This window comes from Cervus canadensis, chromosome 33, assembly GCF_019320065.1.
Source record: "Cervus canadensis isolate Bull #8, Minnesota chromosome 33, ASM1932006v1, whole genome shotgun sequence".
Taxonomy (NCBI): domain Eukaryota; kingdom Metazoa; phylum Chordata; class Mammalia; order Artiodactyla; family Cervidae; genus Cervus; species Cervus canadensis.
In genome coordinates this window covers 5974609-5998492 of record NC_057418.1, presented here as the reverse complement: position 1 = coordinate 5998492, position 23884 = coordinate 5974609, and the positions used below count along the sequence as shown (strand labels likewise).

The window sequence follows — 23884 nt, the reverse complement described above, 5'->3', positions numbered from 1 at the left end:
GTCCGGGAAAAAAATCTTTGTCTAAGCCCAAGAGTCTCTCCTAACACAGATCAGTAAACGTTATCTTTCTACTTCATGCTTATCTCAGCAACATAATGCTAACTCTGCTAATTATCCCACAGTGTTTTATATGCCTTCTAGGATGTATGCTTCCAGAGTTTTAAGAAGCTCTGAAATAACTATTTTAAGAACATGCACTGCTCAGAGATCAGTGTATATAAAAAGCGAAGAAAAGAGGCAGTGGAGTTTGCAAGAAGAGGGAGGGTATTCCCTTTAAAACTGAATTTAAAAAAAAAAAAAAAAAACTGAATTTAAATTCACATGTCCCTGCTCCACCTCTGCCCATGCTTATGTAAAGTTAGTCAGTCTTCCTGGACCTCGATTTCCTCACCTACAAAATGGGAGCAATATCCCTCACACGGTTGTTACGAAGTTGAAGCAAGATCGTTTAGGTAAAAGGGCTTTTGTAAATTTAAAATTTCTACATAAACACAAGGCAATACAGCCATAGAGGGTATCCATTTCAGGCACATAGACAGAGCACTAAGAAGCATTCCTGTTAAATTGATCAGACAAAATTGTCATTGTGCATTCTAATGTCAAATTAAACAATGCATTAGTTCACATTTACTTCAAATCTGATTGTGTCAAGAGTTTAAATAGAGTGGCTTTTCTTCCTTTATGGTGTAAGCTCTGACCTAGAAGCTCTGATACCTTTGCAAAAAGCCTTACCCATCTGTCAAAGTTTTAATATACAATTCCCATATGCACAATTTTTTAAAAACTCACACATAGGGGAATATTTAGAAACTCTTTGGACAATTTGAACAACTTAGTTTTCAATAGTGTAGAATGTACTGGCTACCAGTTCCCATTTAATTTGAAAATCTGCTTGTCGTTCTCATGGTAGCACAGTTTGCATTATAAATTAAAGAAGAAAGTCAGTCCAAACATATGTAGAGTGTAAAATGTATGTGGCATGATGTTAAGCATAAAATATCATCTTGGCTTTCTGAGAAATAAATAACCTAAAGAAAACATCATAGACACAGGAAATAATAAAAGTTCAGTTGTGTCCTGAATATTTACATTCTATATTCTTACCTAAAACTTCATTTGTTAAATGTCCCTACCAATTCTGAGCACCTAGGCTAAAAATTGAAGTCAGATTTGATTTTCTCTAAGCTTTCACACAGCTTTAATACTCAGAAATCCCTGCAAAGATAAATGGTGTTATCAAGTCAAAGTGTGATGGAATTTTTAAAAATCAAGGCTCAGCTGGATTTAGTTCTAAGAAGAGCAAGAGCCACTGAAAGAAGAGATGGGTACATTTAAAGTTGCCAGACATTATCTAAAAGCACTTTCATAAACATGGTCTCCTTAGGCTAAAAACACTATAAGCAGGTGAGAAATTGAGTACTTGGAGATCAGGGCCATCTCTGAGCTCCCATGGAAGGTAAACAGCAGGCGTGGAACTCACATCTCCAAGTTCCCAGTCAGTTCTGTTGTTGTTGTTTAGTCACTCAGTAGGGTCTGTCTTTTTGTGACCCGATGCATGGACTGCAGCCTGCTAGGTTCCTCTGCCCATGGGACTTCCCAGGCAAGAATACTGAAGTGAGTTCCCATTTCCTGCTGCAGGGGATCTTCCTAACCCTGAGATCCAACTTGAGTCTCCTGCTTGGCAGGAGGATTCTTTACCGCTGAGCCACTTGGGAAGCCTAGCCAGTTCTCTGAGTCCTACCCAGTGATTTTTCAAAAAGTATTCCAGGAAGCCCTGAAGTTTTGAGAAGGGGCCTCAGGCTTGTTGACAGGAGGTGGAAGTACATTTCAAAGGATGAACTGATGGCTCTGGCTTCATCTGCCCCCACCTTCCTGCTCCCCAGCAAAATCTCTAAGGACACATTCAAGTATATTCTACATTAGTCTTCTCAAAACATTCATCCCTTCACTTACTCCCATTCTCTGAAATAAATGATATCATCTAAACTGTATCTTCCTCTTAAACCTATTGATTTCCTTTCCCCAAATCACACATTTGAAAAAATGGTTACCTCCATTCTTTTCATTCCTACTCACTTATCACCGTTAAGCATCCAGGAGACTCTACCTAAGGGCTGTAAATATTCCAGGTTGCTATGGCAACACACTTGTGTTGCTAACCTATCAGGAAAAGTGTTAGAGAGACACATCTCCAGGTAGAAGCATCTGTATTCTCTAGCACCATCTCAGACTAATTAATGCAAGCAGACTAGAGGCAACACAGGATTCTCATTCAACGAACAGGATAAGTGAGACAAATAGCAAACTGAAGGAAACAGCATTTTTTTTATTCAAATTCTTTACTTCCCTCACTCCTCTAACCCTCAACTTCATTTACCAGCAAGTAAATGAACAAGCAAACATAAAACACAGACCACATGGAACAGTCTTGACTACCTTCTGACAAATACCTTTGCATCAGAAAATAGCCTCAGAAAGGCAGAGAACTAATTATAAGGAGAGGAAAGCATGAAGGAAATGAATGTCATTTCAATAGTAAACATCCCTGCTTCTTTCCCACCTCTGAACTCCCAGGGAGTTCAGCCCTCTCTTTAACCTTCATCTTAAGCAAATACAAGGAAATGTAAGCCAAGCCAGGGTCCCGGAAGATTTTAGGATAATATTTATTACTATTTTTCCAAAAGCCTCTGGCACACCTTTTTTCCTTTTCTTTTTTCTTTCTTTTTCTTTTTTTTGCTGGAATTCATTTACTTGATTGGATTTGAGGCATGTCAGAAATATCATAAGCCCACTCCCAACCCAGGACAAATCACTCCCTGTCCAGATGTCCTTATACGGCCAGACTACCTATAAATCTGACAGCTCAGTGTATATGCATTGCGTACGGCTCTTGGCTCTGAGTCACATTCCCTGGGAGCTTTGATTTCCGCTTTGAGGGCTGGCACAGACTCCCGCTTGCTCTTATAAGAAAATGTCTACGACTGAAAGTTGAAGTGTGCAAGATTTCTTCTTTAAGCACACAAACACTCCAACTCTGGCCACTTTCCTGTAGTCCTGCCAGATTTTCTGTGTCTGATACCTGATCAAGTAACTTATCTTTTTTTCAGGGGGGAAAAAAAACAACAAAGAACATACGAGAAGGAATGGAGTACATTCGCAGCTGAACATCTTACAAGCCTTAACCAAACGACCTGTACAAAGGATGCCTGAGTAGACGCACGCATACCTTATATAGCTCTGTAAATAGGACTCAGTGGCCATCTCAGTGAATTCCTCATTTTACCAGGGGAAAAAAAAATGCTCTCTAAAAAGCATTGGCCAGATAAACACTTGCTTACAAGACAAAATTAGTGCATCTTAACCATTCTGCACACAAATTCAAAGAACTTTTTTCTTCCATTTCTGACCTGCTGTCAGTCAAAAGCGTTGGGATAAGTCAGAGCTGGAAGAAGTTGTAAGAAGCCACTATTTCCACTTTACCGCCCAGGCACACACAAACATTTGCTGAGTCATTTATAATAGTACAAGAATTCAGATTCCACGGCATGAGTGAAAGACAGAGTGTCAGCCTTTCCCTTTGAATTTCCTGACACCAGATGATCTGTATCACAATATAAACATACTTTTGAGTCTGTGAATGTCTTGGGCGTATTCACTCTCTCTCTCCCTCTCTTTCTGTCACTCTCTTCATAATCTTTTGTTTTAAACCTTTCAAAAGAGTTTTGATCATAAAGCCCCAATCTAACCTTACATGCAGAGCATGTTTTTCTATTCTGAGATTCCATGTTCTATATATTTCAATATGCTGTCTTCTTTTAGCCAATATTAGAACCATCCAATTGGAGCTAACTATGGACTTCTGAGACTTTGAAAGACCATGTGAATTTTACAGCAAAACCAAGTTCTTTTTATAATATGTCTTGATATTTTTTTTAACAGCACCGCAGAATAGGAATATACTTGTTATGTGCTTTTGGAAAAACAGGAAATCAAGAAAGATAAATAAAATAAAGCACTAATTCTCTGAAAACTATAATCTAATTATACTTAAACCCTATGAAATAAAATAGTCTTACTATTACCATCACTTTATAAGTAGAAACTTAAGAATATGACTCCTACTTGTGACTTCCCTAAAATTTATGAATGGCAGTTCCAAGAATACAACCCAGGTCACCCAACTGGAGCCCAGTCTTGCAATTTAGCCCCTCCATGAATGAGTCTCCACTCTGCTGGACATGAAGCTGGTGGTGGTGGTGGCTCTTAGGACCTCTAGAGGATTCAAAAATCCCCAACTGGTTTTCCCAGCTCTCTCACCCTGCAAGCCACGAGGGCTCATGGCCTAGGCCGCAGGCCACCTTGGGCGAGGTCCCAGCTTCTCATCCCTACCCTTCCCCATCCACCACACCTTTCCAGCCATTAGTGGTAGATATAATTGGAGGTTTAGGTCTTGAAAGATTTCACTGTGGCTTCCCACATATTTTGGACTTTTAAAATCATCCACGGGGGAAGAAAAAATTGGGGACCAAGTTGCCTTTAATACACATGTGGCTATTAACATAACTTGGAATGTTCCTTCTTTAAATAGGAATTTTTAAGGCCTCTTCTCTTTGAGGAATGCTTGGAAAGAACATTAAATAACAATGATGAAAATTCTTCCTCAGCTTCATAGGCCCCCATTGCTGGCTGGCCATTCATACTGTTGACATGCAAGTACACTGTACAACATGTGGATTGCTTAACAAGGTAATTGTGCACAGATGATGTGGTTTGTGCTGAAGTTAGTTATTTTTTTCTTGGCTCTTTTTCAACAGAATAAAAATGAAACTTGAAAAAAATGTGGCCCGTTTAAACAGGCTATTTTCAAATTATAATCTATAATGTTCTGAAAGCTTGCTTTTGCATCCTAAACAGATAGGTTAATCTTCAACTTATACACGAAATAATCAACGGCTAAAATGAATCTGCTCATGGGTAGCACCAGCATCAAACAATGTGACGTTACAACAGGAAAAAATGGCATAGCCCTGGAATCATTCTCTTTCCATTAAATGCAAACTGGAGTTATTAACAAATAAGCAACTAAACTATAGATTCTAAAAGGAAGCATGGTTAATTACCTGACTCCTTAGTGAAGCTAGATAGCAATATTAGGAAAGGGACATATGTTTAGATTTTATTGGCCATATTTGACATCTGCACAGGATCACAGGGAATAAAACCTGTTCCTGCCTTGATCTAATCTCACTCTATTAGGCTTCAGACTCCTAGGGTAATAAGAAGTAACAATCACTATTTATAGGTGTGTGGAGAGCCACTAAAATATATTATTTACTGACACTCAGTTTACAATCAAATATAACGGTATACAGTGTTCTTGTTATATAATTGGATTTTTTTTTATACTGCCAGACAAACCAAGTCCAATTCACATTCAAAGATTATAGGTTTTAGTATAAGAAAAATCACTCATTTTTCAAAAACCCATGACTGTGTTTAAAACTCCCCAAGTAAACCCCAAGCTTCATGTTGGTCCCCTCCTGTACGGTTTTCCTGTCTTCCCACCCCTTTTTACATCCCAACACCCGGGGCTTCCACCTACCCAGCACAGAATCAGTTGTCCTGTCGTAACAACAGACCGATTTTTCCTGAAGTATTGATGCCCAATCATCCCTTTTCCCTCTCTATGCCCCCAACACTAAAACTGCTACATATTAAGAGAACACGAAGAAAGAGTGTGGAAATCTCTCCCACAAAACTGCATCCATCCTCAGACCCCTGCTTTATTCTCTTTCTACTCTGGTCATGGCACCCACGTTATTTCATACGACAAATGATCAATTTCCTACACCCCCAACATATGGAATTCAGAGATTTGCAGGTATGCCTCTGCTTCTTGGGAATTTCAAGCAGTTACAAACAATGAATCCCTCTAGTGCCCTCTCAAGAGTTTCAAAGGCAGACAGCCTCTAAAACTAAAAGTCATTACCAAAAAATAAAAAGGAAACCCTTTCGGATTTTTCAGGAATCCCTGCTGTTAGCCTCTTCTCAGCTATCTATCTCCTACAAAGGATTTATGTCAGTGGGTAGAACAGGCACAACTATTAGAAACAGAAATGAGTGGTATTTTTTTTAAAAAAAAAAAGTGGTATAAAAATAACGATAAAATCAATGCCGGTATGTTTTTAAATGATATAAATCAGGAATAGTGCGAAGAGGCAAGGGGGGAAAATCCTATTTGGTGGCTGGAAATACTGAGCTTTTTTTTTTTTTTTGGTGAGCTGGAGTGTGCCAGCTTTTTCAGACGGGAGGAATGCTGAGTGTCAAGGGGTCAGGATCAATCCGGTGTGAGTTGATGAGGCAGGAAGGTGGGGAGGAATGCGAGGAATGTCCCTGTTTGTGTAGGACTCCATTCAGCTCATTGGCGAGCCGGGGCCGCCCGGAGCGTATAAAAGCTTTGGGCCGCCCGCCCCGGCCTCACACAACAACTCTTCCCCGCTGAGAGGAGGCAGCCAGTGCGACTCCCACCGCCGGCGACCCACCTCCTCCAGCCCGACGGCAGCCGCCCCGGCCGACAGCTCCCGAGACCGCAGCCCGGCGCGCCCCGGCCCCCGCCTCCGGCCCAAATCCGCGCCGCCCGCCCGGCCAGCAGCCTCTCGCCGCCCGCCGCCCGCCGCGCCCCGACCATGTCAGCCACCGGCCTGGGCCCCGTCTGCTGCGCCTTCGCGCTCCTGCTCGCCCTCTGCAGCCGGGTAAGCCCCGGGGACCCCGCGGCGGCCGGCGCCGGGGGCGGGACGCGGAGGGCGGGAAGGGGGCCCCGCGGCGCCGAGGGGCGTGCAGCGGCCGACCGCCGTCTCCCTCCGCAGCCCGCCTCCGGCCGAGACTGCAGCGCCCCGTGCCAGTGCCCTGCCGGCCCCGAGCCGCGCTGCCCCGCCGGCGTCAGCTTGGTGCTGGACGGCTGCGGCTGCTGCCGCGTGTGCGCCAAGCAGCTGAGCGAGTTGTGTACCGAGCGCGACCCCTGCGACCCGCACAAGGGCCTCTTCTGCGACTTCGGCTCCCCGGCCAACCGCAAGATCGGCGTGTGCACCGGTGAGACCTGCAGCCCCCGCCCCCTCCCCACCTCCCCGAACCCTCGCCCCCGCCCCCAACACCGGGGTCCCGGGCGGGTCGCGGGGCGGGGGGGACCGTCGATGACCTCTTCCCTCACACCCACCTTCCCGCCACCGGAAAATAACGCCGCTCGAATTGGGTCCCTTCCTCCCCTTCGGCTGTTTCCAGCCTGCCCCCTGGAGCCCTGCTCCCAGCTCGCATCTCCGATGCGCTTCCTGTTGGAGGCTCCAGAATGATGCTTGACCCCTGCATCCCTCGCTTTTTCTCTTCCTCTCCTTCAGCTAAAGATGGTGCCCCCTGCGTCTTCGGAGGAACTGTGTACCGGAGCGGAGAGTCCTTCCAGAGCAGCTGCAAATACCGGTGCACGTGTCTGGACGGGGCGGTGGGCTGCGTGCCCCTGTGCGGCGTGGACGTCCGCCTGCCCAGCCCCAGCTGCCCCTTCCCGCGGAGGGTCAAGCTGCCCGGGAAGTGCTGCGAGGAATGGGTGTGTGACGAGCCCAAGGAGCACACGGTGGTCGGCCCTGCCCTGGCAGGTGAGCTGAGCCTCCTCTAAGTCCGCCTCGTGGTTCTCCCCCAGGGGCCGAGTCCTGACTTGGCCGAGGGCAGGGGGATGTGTCTTAGCCTGGCGTCTCACCTTGTGTTCGTGTGCCCCGCTCTCACAGCTTACCGGCCGGAAGACACGTTTGGCCCAGACCCAACCATGCTCCGAGCCAACTGCCTGGTCCAGACCACAGAGTGGAGCGCCTGTTCCAAGACCTGCGGAATGGGCATCTCCACCCGCGTTACCAATGACAACGCCTTGTGCAGGCTGGAGAAGCAGAGCCGCCTCTGCATGGTCAGGCCTTGCGAAGCTGACCTGGAGGAGAACATTAAGGTATGCTGTTCTGTTTCTGTTGACTCCTGGTCATGGAATAAGAGTGGACTGGCCCAGAGCTAGGTCTCTTATCACCCTTGTTACATAGGCCTGTTATCTCCAAAAATACCATTGAGCTGTTTTACTGGGATGAGACCTTCCCTAATAGAAACCACCAGTTTTCCACCAGGAAATCCTCCACAGCCCTGTTTCATTCAAGACACCTCCAAAGAGGCCATGTCTATTTTTGGAAAACTGGCAAATGAGACTCAAACTTTCCCTCCTCAAAATATAAACAGAAGTTGGATGCCGGGGAGACTGGAACACACAGAGGTTGCAGAAGGCCACACCCTTTGCAGAGTCATTGATTTCTCTCTCCTCCCTTGTCTTCCTCAGAAAGGCAAAAAGTGCATCCGGACCCCCAAAATCTCCAAGCCTATCAAGTTTGAGCTCTCTGGCTGCACCAGCGTGAAGACATACCGAGCCAAGTTCTGCGGAGTGTGCACAGACGGGCGGTGTTGCACCCCGCACAGAACCACCACCCTTCCCGTGGACTTCAAGTGTCCTGATGGGGAGGTCATGAAGAAGAGCATGATGTTCATCAAGACCTGTGCCTGCCATTACAACTGCCCCGGAGACAATGACATCTTCGAGTCACTGTATTACAGGAAGATGTACGGAGACATGGCCTAAAGCCAGAGACAGTGAGACACCTGGACATTTTAGGCCGGCACTTGAATCGATTCACATCTCATTTTTGTGTACACATGATTTCAGTGGCACAAGGTATTTAAATCTGTGCTTCTAACTGGGGAAAAGAAAAATTCCCACCAAATTCAAAATACTGTGCCATGTGATATTCAAACGAATAGTCCGTCAACCCCAGACACTGGTTTGAAGAAATTGAGACTTGACCATAGGACTGTATTAGTGCACAGCGCCAGCATGTATGCTAGGAGCAGTGGGAGGAGGCCAGTAGAAAGCCTTGTCATCTTTAGGAGTAGTGATGTGACTGCTATTTGGAGTGTCACTGAAAAGGAAAACTTTAGCATGCTCACTGACCTGCCTATAGCTCCAGCGACAGCTTGGATGTGCGTTCTCCAGCCATCATGAGGCTGAGTCAAGTTCGTCTTTAAGTCAGAACAGCAGATTCAGCTATGACATTCTGATTTGATGACATTGTTCAGGAATCAGAATTCTATTAGACTGGACAGCTTGTGGCAAGCTAATTTGCCTGTAACAAGCCAGATTTTTTTATTGATACTGTAAATATTGTGTGTGTATATATATATATATTTGTACAGTTATCTAAGTTAATTTAAAGTTGTTTGTGCCTTTTTGTTTGTTTTTAATGCTTTGATATTTCAAGTGTTAGCCTCAATTCTGAACACCATAGGTAGGATGGAAAGCTTGTCTGATAATTCAAAGCATGCAATGGATATTCAAATAGAAATTCTGGGCAGTTGGAGCAACAGTCCATCCAAACAGGTTGTTTGCTGAAGGTGAGGCAGTGATGTCCTTCAAAGTCTGATCTGTAGGTTGGAAACACGGTAGCCTCACTTTTAACGAACAAATGAGCTTTATTAAAAACGAGTGGCTCTGTATAGCTGATTGGTTTTTCCACCTGGAAGCATTTGTCTCTACTTTGACTATGACTGTTTTTTGGACAGTTTATTTGTTGAGAGTATGACCAAAAGTTACATGTTTGCACCTTTCTAGTTGAAAATAAAGTATATATTTTTTCTATAAAGGGCTTGGTTTTTCATTTATTAAATGGGAAGTTTTTGTCTTAGAACTATGCACTTATAATTTTCTGAATATCTTTTCTCATCTATTCTTATCAATTGGTTGATCCTTTCAATAGGATTTTTACATAAACATTTCACAGTGAATCAGGTGTCACAAATTTACAGGCACACACACTGTTGAGCACACAGGCATTTTTCATTGTCTTCATAGTACTTTATAAAATCAGTTCTCTTCAGATTGATTGTTATTATGCTTGTTTATAACATAATAACAATCCCTGTTATTATGCTTGATTCTGTTTATATTTAATATCTCTCTGCTGTTGTAGGCATTTAATTTCCAACCCATCATCATAAACTAGCCTACATGTGCCTTGCACATAGAAGATTTTTAACTATTTTTTGAATTTGTATGCTTTACTGTAGATCTATTTCTGAGCTTCAGTATCTTACTATTAAATCTGTAAAAATAAGTTATTTTGCATAATTCTGCTTTCAGTTACCATGATAACCAATCACAAATAGACGATGGCATAAATACGAAAAGAAGGATAAGTCAACCTTCCATTCATTTGTATTACAGAAATTTGCCTTAAAACCAACTCCCATTTGCCCAAGTTTTCACTATATTAGATCTCAAGATCAATAGTTCATTAAGTAGTTTGACAAAACGAAATTGTTCAAGAAGCCCTGCATGGAAATGATATTGGATCTCTCCAGGTCTCCACTGAAAAATCAACTAACATAAGTGGCAGACAAAAGGAATACTCCAGAGACAACTGGAAGCCCATTTTTTTCTAGATAAGAATAGCTATGGATTCTAGGGAAAAAAATAGCTGCAGACAGACTAAGCCATCACAAGGTAATTAGCAATGTCCTAGTGCCAGAGTCATTCTAAGAGACAAAAATACATCCGAAAATAAAGGCTAGTTCTACAAACAGAGCCCATGCCACAAACCAAAGGGAAAACTTCCCGTGTTCAAAATGTGAAAAGTATTTCTGGTCAAAACATTGGACTTTCAGAATACACCCACATACGTATATAGCAACACCGCCAGTAGCTGTGCCCCACTTCCCCAAATAAATCCACGTGCAAACACACACACACGCACAACACAGAGCACATTGCTTGGTTTACATTTCCTTTCTGTCACTTGACTCCTAGCTGCAAAGATGAAGGGCCATGGTAAATGAACCTGACTGTTTTAAAAGGAATTTGAGAATTCTGGGAAGACAGAAGTAAGAATGCAAGCATAGATTTTAAGATTTTCCAAATTTCCACATAAAAACAGAAATTAGATTGCGAAATCAAAACACCATGAGACATATAACAAAATTAGTTGGCAAAACATCCTTTGCACCCTAAGATATGAGTTGGGGGAAATCAACCACAAGACTTTTACTATGTCAGAATAAAATGTGAGAAAAAGCAAAGGAATACAACGGTATTTGATGCATCTGAGAAGAGGAGAGCTTCAAAATAGCTAACAGTAAAATACAGATCAATCTGAAGATAACTTGTGAAACTGGTAAGAGTTTTGTTTTGCCCATTCCAACAAAAGTTACAAACCAAGCCTGTCTCCCAAGGGAGGACTCCACATTCTTAGGAGTAAAATCAAAATTAAGTCAGAGACAACAAAGACATTCTGAGAGAAGGTCCAGATAAAAATGAGAAGAAAACAGGTTCAAAAGCTCAAGAAGCAGATGGCCATATTTTTAACACATGAAAACAATAAAAGAGGGAACTCTGTGTAGTTAGAAAAGCTATTTAAACCGAGCTGTCTTCCTAAATAAAGTTCAGGAAAAATAATTTTGTATAAAAAATAGAAAAACAAAGTCATCACAGCCAAATCCATACGAAGATATTATATGAAAAAATAATAATAGGGGATAGAATAGCATTTCTACAGATAAAAGGAGATTGCCAGAAATACATGTTCAGAAAACATGCCTAAACTATAACCTACTATTTCGAGAGAACATTAAGAAAATAACACTAGACATAAATAATTAAAAGGAAACGACTAATGACATTAAATAGCAACATAAATGAGTTAGTAAAACTTGGAAATAATTTCAAGAAGAAATTAGAAATTAAGGAAATGTTAGAAAACTACATGGGACACAAGGGTGAACAAACACAACAGATAATTCCTTAAGAAGAGTAGTTGATGAGGAGGAGGAAAATATTTTTAAATAAAAAATTTAAAAGTTTCAGGAGTGATAAATATTATAGATAGGCAAAGAAGGTCCAACATATGGATAGTAGGAATTCCTGATGAAGAAAAAACCCAAAAACTATCAATTAAAAAAAAAACCGAAATAAAAAGTGATTTGAAAGTGATACAGGAAGGTACTAATAAAATCAACCAACACTGAGACATATTCTAGTAAAATTGATGGAATATAAAGAAAAAGAAAAAATTGTTAGAACATCTAGGCAAAAAGAACATGAACCTTGTAAGTAAAAGAAAAGTAATTCATCATTCTGATAATGACCACAACACTTCATATCAGAAAAATTACAATAACATATTTAAGGTACTGAAAGAAAGAAAATGTGAGCCAAAGAATTTTTATCCTTCAAAACTGATACTCAAGAATAAAGGACACAGACAAATCATTAAAACCATATAAGATCTCAGGACATATTATTCTTATGAACCCTTTCGAAAGAGCCTACTGGACAGGCTCAAAAAACAAAAATGTCTGAGAAATGTTAACATTAAGGACTGGTGGTGGGCATTAAACATCGCTTATCTTTAGAAGTAAGACTAAATAAAGACGAAAGAGGAGAAAGTACAGTATACAGCAGCCCTACACTCTGACAGTGTAGAGTGCAACCATAAAGGTTTGGGGAGAGAATAAAAGTAGCATATGACACTCACCCCCCAATACACACACACACACACACACTTAACTACTTTTTTGGTGGTAGGGTCTTCCCCACTAGTGGTAAAGAACACACACACACACACACACACACTTTACTTTTTTGGTGGTAGGGTCTTCCCCACTAGTGGTAAAGAACACACACACACACACACACACACACACTTAACTACTTTTTTGGTGGTAGGGTCTTCCTCACTAGTGGGAAAGAACCCAACTGCCAATGTAGAAGACGTAGGAGACTCAGGTTCCATCCCTGAGTCAGGAAGATTCCCTAGAGGAGGGCACAGCAAGCCACTCTAGGGTTCTTGCCTGGATAATCCCATGGACAGAGAAGAGTGGCAGGCTACAGTCCACAGCGTTGCAGTCAGAATCAACTGAAGCCGCTGAGCATGCGCGCATGCACGCACATTTGCACGCTCTCATTGGTTGTAGTGGCAATGGTATTGTTATTCTGAGACTATCGAGTGTATAACGCAGGTTAAAGAAAATTAACTGCTATAGACATTCTAATACTATCCTTAGCGCTGGTGAAATACTGGGATTCTTAGTAAGAAAGTCAGAAAATACAGATTTAATATAAAAGTGGTTAAGTTCCTGTGGCTCTTTCATGTTGATGCTTGGTAGAAACCAATGCAATAATGTAAAGCAATTATCCTTCAATTAAATTTTTTTTAAAAAAGTGGTTAAGTTAGATTCTGTAGTCCTGAATTTGGATTAGAAATATCAGCATAAACTTATGATGCATTTTATCTTTTAAAACACACACACAAGGCTTCCCTGGTGGCTCAGTGATAAAGAATCTGCCTGCCAATGCAGGAGACATGGGTTCGATCCCTGATCCAGGAAGATCCCACATGCTGCAGAGCAACTAAGCCCACTGTGTACCACAATAATTGAGCCTGTGCTCTGAAGTCCAGGGCCACAGATATGAGCCTACATGCCACAACTAGTGAGGCACATGCACCCTAGAGCCCATATTTCACCAGAGAAACCGCTGCAAAAAGAAGTCTGTGCACTGCAACTAGAGAGTATCCCCCTCTCCACAGCTAGAGAAAAGCCCGTGCAACAATGAAGACCTGGCAGTGTCAAAAATAAATGAATAAGTAAAATCATCTTTGTAAAACACAAATTTTATATATATATATATACATATATATATGTTTATACACCTAAATATTTTGCTATATCTTCTCACTGAAAAAACTACAATGACAACTCAAAAACAATGAGCATCCCTAGGCCCAAACTGTACCTTTGTAATGTTACTTTCCACCAAAACAGCCAGAGCTTCTTAGAGAATAGCTGATTCCAGGCCTGGAGCAAAAAAATGTGTAAGTTAAAAACAATTATGCAGGGAATACCTTTATATATTAGGTAATAAAGAAGTTCACAAGGACGATTAAGATCATTTTGAAAGGATTCAAGAGCCAAACTGAAGAGACTTCTAAAGATGAGGCAATTTGAGCTTCTTAGGACAATAAAAATCACAGTGTATTAAGCCTATCATCTATACTTAAATTCATTACCTCATTATGACAATTAAATTTAAAAAAAACCCGGTCACCTGATAATCATAGGGAATCTATTCATTATACACTAAATGTAATATTTCCATGATGACTTCTGTGTCATATCCTTGTTCTCCATAACTAACAGTGCCTCAGAAGAGATTGGTCCAATCTGTACCAACCCCAGACATAATCCATAGATGACTTTTAAAAGAAATTAATCTCTTAATAGTATTCATCACATGATACTCAATTTAAAACAATTTTATATTCTTTTAAAATAATTTTCTGTATTTTTCCAAATTTCCAGAAATGAATATGCAATATTTTATAATCAGAAAAAGAGTTTAAAAACAAATCTTTTAACTCCTCATTTTAAAAAAGTAGCAAAGGATATGCCAAAGTCTTCAAGTTTTTCATAATTTCAGATTTAGATAAACAGGTCACAGTATATAAACAGATGACTAAATAGCCTATGATAAACCATAATGGAAAAGAATATAAAAAAGAATGTATGTATATGTATAACTCAATCACTTTGCTGTACAACAGGAATTAATATAATATTGTAATAAATCAAGTATATTTATATTAAAAAAAACAGATGACTAAGCCATTCAAGTCACTATTCCTTAATTTTCCAAGTGCCTAGGAGCATGTGCAACACACATAGAGACTCTGGAATTCATGTATTCATGTAAATTCAATGTATATTCTTACCTCATTTTCCAATTCCATAAATAAATTCATGGAAGATTTTTCTTTGGTAAGTTTACAATAGCTATTTTTTATCTCATGAATCACACTGATTATATATAGACTGTTGCTAAGACCAAGAATAAGGCAAACATAAAATGTATTCTTAAAATACTATCAGATTCCAAATCTAAATACAGGATACAAAGCAATAGACATAGAAACTCTCTTCTACACTGTCGTTGTTCAGTTGCTAGACTTTTTGTGTCTGACTCTTTGTGACCCCAAGGACTGCAGCATGCCAGACTTCCCTGTCCTTCACTGTCTCCCAGAGTTTGCTCAAACTCATGTCCATTGAGTTGGTGATGCCATTCAACCATCTCATTCTCTGTCGCCCCCTTCTCCTCCTGCCCTCAATTTTTCCCAGCATCAGGGTCTTTTCCAATGAATCAGTTCTTTGTATCAGGTGGCCAAAGTATTGGAACTTCAGCTTCAGCATCAGTCCTTCCAATGAATATTTGGGGTTGATTTCCTTTGGATTGACTGGTTTGATCTCCTTTGATATTTAAAAGACAAAGAAAAATTAGTAAGAAATGTGGAATATCATCTATTAATTAGAATTTATGTCTCAAGAAGGTAAAATAAATTAACACTTGCAATAGGTTAACAAATTCTAACACAATCTTTGTCAGCACTGTTAATAGTGTAACTTAGATAAGCATAATAACATTAAAAAGCAGTCTGGCAGAATCTGCTAAACCTAAACATTTTACATAGAAAACTTTTACTCCTAGTATAGATCCAAAGAAATGATCAATACACGCATGCAAAATTCTGAAAGCAGTTTTATCCATCCCCAAAGCTGAATATGATCCATATATATATATTAACAGGAGAATGAGTAAAATATAGAATATTCAAGCAATAGAATTGTATATATCAATAAAAAAGAACTGCTGATATTATACTAAATGAAAGAGGCCAATACATACAAATCACATACACTACATATTTCTACTTAGAATGACATTGAATAATAGGCAAAACTAATCAACAGTGATGGGATTCAGAATAGTGGTCATTTTGGAGGTGGGAGCATGAGAAAACTTCACATACATTTTTAATATGTACATGATATCTCAATTGAAATTTTTAAAATAAGTAAATGGATTTAGGGAATTTTTTTAAAAGAATACTACCAAGACATTAAAAGGATTATTTGGGGGTTATTTTTTCCATCTTCATAATATTTTAGACTTTCCAAATTGTCTACAAAAAACAGTCATCACTATATAGTAGGGGGAAAAGCCTTCCTTTTAATATTTCAGATAATGAGCTCCTGAAAGATAATGCATAGTGCATATAACAAGTCCAGTGTAACAAAACCACTACAGCCCCTTTGATATGTATGGGAAATGAAATTGAGAAATTAGTAGAGATAGAAACTCAAAGCTAGAATTATTTGTAAGTATTTCTCAAACTGCACAAAGATCTTAGGGAGGCATTAGATTTCCCTTTCAATATCAGATGTACTCATACCAACTTTTATTTAAATCTCAGAGGACAGATTGATCTTTTCCAAAATTTTTTATTAAGTTATCAGTAGGCTCTTTCATTAAAACATAATTCCAAAATGAAGCTAACTATTAGAAATCATGAAACTATATATTTGACGTATACTTAATGGGACTTGATAAATACCATTTTATTAGAGTGCACAACAAGCTTTTAAGGTGTCTAAAGTCCCTTGTGGAAAATAACTTCTCATTCTGTAAGTTCTACTTCAGCAGTAAGGTTTATCAACACTTTATTATGTGTGGTACATTTCAACAGGATACAGACAAACAAATGAATAGCAAATGCTATTTTATGAAAAACAATAATTTCCTCTATCTAATTAAAACCAACAACAAAACAAAAGCTAGAGATGACCTAATAAAGCTAATAAAGCATCCAGGGACACAGCAGAAGGGGCTGAGAGAAGAGAGGAGGAAGTAATACTTTCAATCATGTTTACTCAGTGTGAATAAATGCAAATTTCAAACTAAACCCAGCTGTCTGATCTTTAAAAAGTAGTTCCTACTTACAGACTCATTTTCATGCTCATTTTCATTTTCAACCAGGCTTCATGAACATCACTTATGGTAGCTTGGGTCTTTTCCCTGAAAAGGCTGGGCTATAAATAAATACTATAGTGATTACATTTTAGTCCTAAATATAATAAAGACCAAGAGAATAATAATAGACCCATGAATCCAATTGGTTTAAGAATATCTTATATTTATTATCTTATATTTTCAACTGATGTCCTGTCAATCATCATGTTTATGAAAACAATAGGGAGAGCACAGAAAGTGCCCAAAGCTGATGCTGATACAATGGCCACTGCACAAAGAGGTCATTACACAGTTTAGGAAACAGGTCGATTTAAAACAAACCATATGAAATCCAAGGATCAGTGTCTGTTAGTCACATCCAGCTCTTTGCGTCCCTAAGGACTGTAGCCCATCAGGCTCCTCTGTCCAGGGGATTCTCCAGGCAAGAGTAAAAGAATGAGTTGCCAGTTCTTTCTACAGGGGTTCTTCCTGACCCAGGAATCAACCCGGGGTCTCCCACACTGCAGGCACATTTTTTATCATCTGTAGAGCTATTTAAATTGGGAAATTGAGATGAAAATTTAAATTTATACTTCTACATTCACTGCTAACAATATTGACTATTTTTCAATCCAATGTATATTGATTTATTCTAGGTTTGTGATTGAAATCCTCTAATACTAAAACCCTTAGCATTAAAAAAAAAAAAAAAAAAGACAAACTATGGTAGTCTTACTCTTTTTTCAAATATTCTTTTATACCATTCCAGAGGGATTTTTATTTTGTTTTTAATAAGAATAGATTCAACTTCTTATTTTTCTCCTCAATCTTAATTCTCTCTACCTAAATTCATTCTGATCTGTGGTCAGTATTTGTTGTATCCTCTCTAGTGAGCTATTATAGAGTGCTGAAAATGACATTAAAAGCAGGGACTTGGGAATATTTTCTACATGACTGAGTTTGTTGTTGTGTTTGTTTTGTATTTTACTTATTTGCTGATTTTTAACCTTTACCCATAGTTTGAGCTGATGACTCTCAGTGTGAAATTTATTTCATGTCATGATCATTTGTAACTCAAGGCATTTCTATGTTTACATTAAGGAGCTCTGAAAAGTTTGAGGCAATTCTCAGAAGTCCATTTGCATAGACATCTTGATAGAGGGTTGTGGAGAGAGAAGGGAGCCGTGTGGACCATGAGCCAAACACTAGAATTCCCTGGATGTGGGGAGGGAGTTGCAGGTTTTATAAGGAGGCCTCTGGTAAAAGTGAAAAGGAAAGTGCTAGTCACTCAGTCCCGTTCAACTCTGTGTGACCCCACGGACTGTGGTCCCCCAGGCCCCTCTGTCCATGGGATTCTCCAGGCAAGAATACTGGAGTGGGTAGCCATTCTCTTCCCCAGGGGATCTTCCCGACCCAGAGAGATACCTTTTAAAGAGGACAGGAGCTTTGCTCAAGCTGCGGAGAAGTCAATTCATGGATCTGCCTTAATGAACAGTGAGAGAGAGTGGGAAAAGCAACTAAAATGTTTTCCTGAGAATATTATACACATTCTCAGTTCACTCATACAGTTTCTGACGGCTTTCATTCTTTTGGGTTTGAGTCATTGTCAATTTTCTAACAATCTTTTTGTGGTAGTCTTTCTGCTGCTCTGCTCAAAACATGATTGTCCGGTGACCTCCTTCCCACACGCAGGTTGCTCAGCTCTCTGGAGTACCCAGAGGATCCCACAGTGAGAAAACACCCATCAGTCTTTCAAGCCAGAATCCCAACATCTCTGCCCATGGGACTTTTCTGCTAGAGGTATGTAGAGTAGCCAATGGAGATATAAAGAACTTTAAAAGAATAATGTGGCATCTTAACGGCCCCTTAAGGGCTTAATACGGAGCCTATTGAGAGCTGGCCTTGGGGAGTGATGCTGGAAGTCTAACGTGCCCATTAGTCACTGAGGGAAACCATAAGCCCTTTAAGATGTTTGGGATTGAGATCCTTTCAAATTAAACCTTTTGGAATTTAAAGGGATTCCAGGGATACAGGGGTCAAGAGCTGCTGCCAAACTCTGGCAGTCTTATTCACCAGATGGAAGACCTGCCCGGAGATGTTGCCACCGGCTAGGATCGGTGACAATATGGGTGGCCACTGGAAGGTGCAGCTATGGAAATTCATGCTGACCACTGTTGGAAGTAGTGGCCAAGACGGGGTCATTGCCAAGAACAACAGCCAAGAGGCTCCCCTGGGAGATGTTGACTGGAGGCACCGTTGGGTGTATTTTAATAGAGAGCTAGGTCTGGGGATCATCTACTTGAAGAGTTTTTTGAGGGAGGTGGTGGTTTATTTTGTATAAACACGGTTTGGTGAATCATCCTTGATGTTAGGAAAAAAAGAGAAATACTATTGGTCTTATTATGCTCCTCACTAAGAGAACATCACAATTTCCCTCAAAATCAGCTTTTCCATGTGACTCTGCATTTCTATTAATAGCACTGTTAATCTACTTGTTACCCAGGTGGGAACTCTCCATTGTCATGGAATCCTCCACTTTCTTTTTACCCACTCTCAAATATTTTAACTTCAACTTAGAGATTCATTTACAGAGAAAGTAGCCCCAGACCCAGTCCTAAGGGGAGTCCCATGCTTTTGTGATTCATCTCCAGGACCTCTATGTATATTGGAGGAAAATTCTCTCTTGCTTCAAGCAGGGGAAAGGCAAAAGCGACCATCTAAAAATATACCAGAGCACTCTGTTCTTAACAAGGCCAAGCCCAAGGAGAAGTTATTTCACTAGAGCCTAACCTATTGGGGTTTTTTTAGAGCCTAACCTCTCTGGAGGGTTTCCTAGGTGGTGCTAGTGGTAAAGAATCCGCCTGCCAATGCAGGAGAAGAAAGAGATGCTGGTTCAATCCCTGGGTCAGGAAGATCCCTTGCAGCAGGAAATGGCAACCTGCTCCAGTATTCTTGCCTGCAAAATCCCAAGGATAGAGGAGCCTGATAGGCTATAGTCCTTGGGGCCACAGAGAGTCAGATGTGACTGAGTGACTGAGAACAGCCTGTCTGGAGGAAGGAAAAGGCTTAATTTCAGCTCCCTCTAGCTATGTGGTCACACCAAAGTTGGGGACACTGAGAAGGATTGGTGATGTTCGCAGGGATACAAGCTCACCAAAAGGTTGAGGAAGGAATTAGGATTTCTTCATTAAAGTTCTCCCCACGAAGGGCTTCTCTGGTGGTTCAGATGGTAAAGAATCTTCCTACAATGCAGGAGACCCAGGTTCGATCTCTGGGTTGAGTAGGTCCCCTGGAGAAGAGAATGGCCACTCACTCTAGTATTCTTGCCTGGAGAATTTCATGGACAGAAGAACCTGGTGGGCTACAGTCCAGGCAGTCACAGAGTCAGACAAACTGAGTGACTAACACACTTTCACCCATGAAGTAATAGAGTGTTATATGAAAACAGACTTGAATTTTTTTTAAAATCTGTAGTGTACTCTAAGGCAACTACTAAAAAATGTTTAAAAAGAAATATAACTGATATGCTAAGAAAGGACAAAAAATGGAATCACATAGTATAGATAATCACTTTAAAAGTCTGTGTTCTAATCAATTAAAGGACACAGATTATTAGAATGAATCAAAAAATAAGACTCAACTATAGGTTGTCTAAAATTCTCCCACTTTATCTATAAAGACATATGTACATTAAAAGGAAAGAGGTGGAGAAAGGTATGCCGTGGTAATGCTAATCCAATGAAAGCGGGAGTAACCATATTAATTTTGGAAAGAGCAGACTGTAGAATAAGGTAAGTTAAGGATATAGAGGGGCATTATGTATGTATGTAATAAAGGGGTCAGTAATCCAAGAAGACATAACCATCTTTAATGTGCAGGCACCTAAACAACAGAACATTGAAGTATATGAGGCAAAAGCTTACAGAACTATGAAAATAAATAAATGAACCCACTGTTATTCTTGGAGGGAGATTTTGATACCTCTCTATCAGAACTGGACAGATCCAACAGGCAGAAAATCAGTAAGAGCACAAATGAACTCGAAGCACCATTGATCAATAGGACATAATTGACATCTATAAGCTACTTGATCGAACAACAGTATATTAAACCTTATTCTCAAGCTCACGTGGGACATCCACCAGTATATATTCACATGCTGGGCCACAAAATGTAATTTAACAAGTTTAAAAGAGTTGAAATCATATCATGTCTGCTCTACAATAGAATTAAACTAGAAATCAAAAACAGAAAGATAGCTGGAAAATCCCCAAATACCTGGAGATTAAATAACACATTTCTCAGTAACACATGAGTCAAAGAAGGACACTCAAGAGAAATTTTTAAATATTTTCAACAGGATGGTTCTGTAAGTAGGGCTTCCTAAGGGGGCCAAAGCAATCTCTGGGCAGTTTTATTACTTTTGCACCTTCTCTAAACTCTCAGATGCTTTGGTGACCAGTGGAAACTGAAGTCCCCTCTCCTTTCTCTTTGAAAGCTTCGTAAAGCTGTTATCAGGTCGCAGTTCCCTCCATCTTATTCCCAGGTGCCAAAATCCCTTCTCACTTTGACGGTGAAAGGTACCACTGCATGCTATCCTATCATCACAAATCTCCAAAGAAAAATGGTAGTTATCAATTTCTATTCACATGCCTCCAAACACAGAAACTTCTAAACCATCTCAAAATTTCCATTTCCGTTGTTCTTGTTACATATTTCACTATTTTGCCAGCAATACTTGTATGAATCTGCTAATACAAGCTTTTGTTTTCCTGTCCCTCCACAATTCTTCTTAATTACTGCCATCAGATTGTCATCTCTGGTCACATAAATTTGGTGCTCCAGAAAAGATGCAAAAGTTATTACCAAGGTAAATACCATCTTTTCAGAATGGTAATCAAGATCCACAAAATAACATCAAAGAATCTACCCAGAATAATTTCATACTACTATTGTACATACTTTTATGCCAAAACCAAGCTGGCCTTACCAGTTTCCAAATAGTTTCCACACATTGTTTTATTCACTCTAGTCCCTCTCCCTGAAAAATTCTTCCCCTGATTCTTTCATAATGTGTATGTGTGTGTGTGTGCATACACACATTTATATATAAACCAATACTACACATCTTTAAAACTCTTCCCAGAAGTCACTTGCACAAATGCTTTCCTAATTCCCCTGACCAGTCAGTAGTGTTGTTTTTTCCTAAAACATTCTAGCAAACATACTGTTTATAACCTCTTATGTCGCTTATGTCAGTTTTACCCATTTTCTAGTTCTTTGCTGTCCAGATGGAAACCAATAGACAAGTGTAACTATTAAATTTTCATGAAAAATTAAATAATGTGCAAAATTCAACTTTTCTTTCACTCGAGCATTATTTCAAATGATCAGAAGCTCGTGGATTCTATATTGGACAGCATAGATGTAGGACACTTTTTCATCATCACAGAGAGTTATACTTAAAAGCACCATTCTAATTGTGTACTTTAGATTTGCTTTACAGGATATTAGTAGATCCTATCTGCTTCATAGTTCTTGAGCTCAGAGGTTCAACTTTGACATGGAAGAGTTTTAGTAAACATGGGTTGAATTAAGTGAGTTATTTAATTATCAGTTCAGTTCAGTTGCTCAGTCATGTCTGACTCTTTGTAACCCCATGAATCACAGCACGCCAGGCCTCCCTGTCCATCACCAACTCCAAGAGTTTACCCAAACTCATGTCCATTGAGTCAGTGATACCATCCAACCATCTCATCCTCTGTCGTCCCCTTCTCCTCCTGCCCTCAATCGTTCCCAGCATCAGGGTCTTTTCCAATGAGTGAGCTCTTCGAATCAGGTGGCCAAAGTATTGGAGTTTCAGCTTCAACATCAGTCCTTCCAATGAACACCCAGGACTGATCTCCTTTAGGATGGACTGGTTGGATCTCCTTGCAGTCCAAGGGACTCTCAAGAGTCTTCTCCAACACCACAGTTCAAAAACATCAATTCTTCAGCACTCAGCTTTCTTTATAGTCCAACTCTCACATCCATACATGACTACTGGAAAAACCATAGACTTGACTAGATGGACCTTTTTTGGCAAAGTAATATCTTTCCTTTTTAATACGCTGTCTAGGTTGGTGTTATGGTCTTCTTGACAGACCAGAACCTGGGGACAGGAGTCGATGAAAAGAAGGATGCGAGGGACCCAAGTCTCTAGTGGAACAAGGATGCTTTACTCATGGCGGCCTGTGTTTATATATTTATAAATTGTTATACAAGGAAGCTCTAGGCAGAAAAATAGAGTTGAGTAAAAAACACCAAAACCAGACGCATAGCAACAGTAGCTAAGGGGATAACAACAGTCATAGGTCCCTAACAACTGTAACTAGGGAATAACAACCGTCACAGGACCAAAAGACAATCCATGTATTGGAAATAGGAACATGACTAAGTAAATTTACAGAAAAGTAAAAAGGTTACTGAAAGGAATCCAAGTATGCGTTCTGCCTCATGACCTCAGTCCTGAGAACTGTGTGCAGCTCTGCTCGTTCCTGTTTTCCAGGAACTGATAAGGAACAGAGGGCCCTTGAGAAACAGAAAGCAACATATGCAATTCCTTAAACATTCCCTGACAGGTTGGTCATAACTTTCCTTCCAAGGAGTAAACATCTTTTAATTGCATGGCTACAATCACCATCTGCAGTGATTTTGGAGCCCCCCCAAAAATAAAATCAGCCACTGTTTCCACTGTTTTCCCATCTATTTGCCATGAAATGATGGGGCTAGATGCCATGATCTTAGTTTTCTGAATGTTGAGCTTTAAGCCAACTTTTTCACTCTCCTTGTTCACTTTCATCAAGAGGCTTTTTAGTTCCTCTTCACTTTCTGCCATAAGGGTGGTGTCGTCTGCATATCTGAGGTTATTGATATTTCTCCCAGCAATCTTGATTCCAGCTTGTGCTTCTTCCAGCCCAGCGTTTCTCATGATGTACT

General features: G+C 40.2%; 1 protein-coding gene across 1 annotated transcript; it reads left to right on the top strand.

Annotated features, from left to right (window-relative positions):
- Positions 1-6367: 6367 nt before the first annotated feature.
- CCN2 (cellular communication network factor 2) lies at positions 6368-9713 on the top strand. The gene is made up of 5 exons (XM_043457164.1): positions 6368-6752; positions 6867-7089; positions 7392-7643; positions 7773-7984; positions 8360-9713. Exons 1-5 carry the CDS (start codon positions 6687-6689, stop codon positions 8654-8656), a joined length of 1050 nt encoding a protein of 349 aa, XP_043313099.1. The 5' UTR covers positions 6368-6686; the 3' UTR covers positions 8657-9713.
- Positions 9714-23884: the final 14171 nt, after the last annotated feature.

What these genes read in the sequence shown, in the direction of transcription:
- CCN2 (XM_043457164.1), top strand. Translation starts at nt 6,687, where the DNA reads ATGTCAGCCACCGGCCTGGGCCCCGTCTGCTGCGCCTTCGCGCTCCTG. An exon ending in TGCTCGCCCTCTGCAGCCGG is followed by an intron (nt 6,753 to 6,866) that starts GTAAGCCCCGGG and finishes CTCCCTCCGCAG; the next exon opens with CCCGCCTCCGGCCGAGACTG. An exon ending in CAAGATCGGCGTGTGCACCG is followed by an intron (nt 7,090 to 7,391) that starts GTGAGACCTGCA and finishes CCTCTCCTTCAG; the next exon opens with CTAAAGATGGTGCCCCCTGC.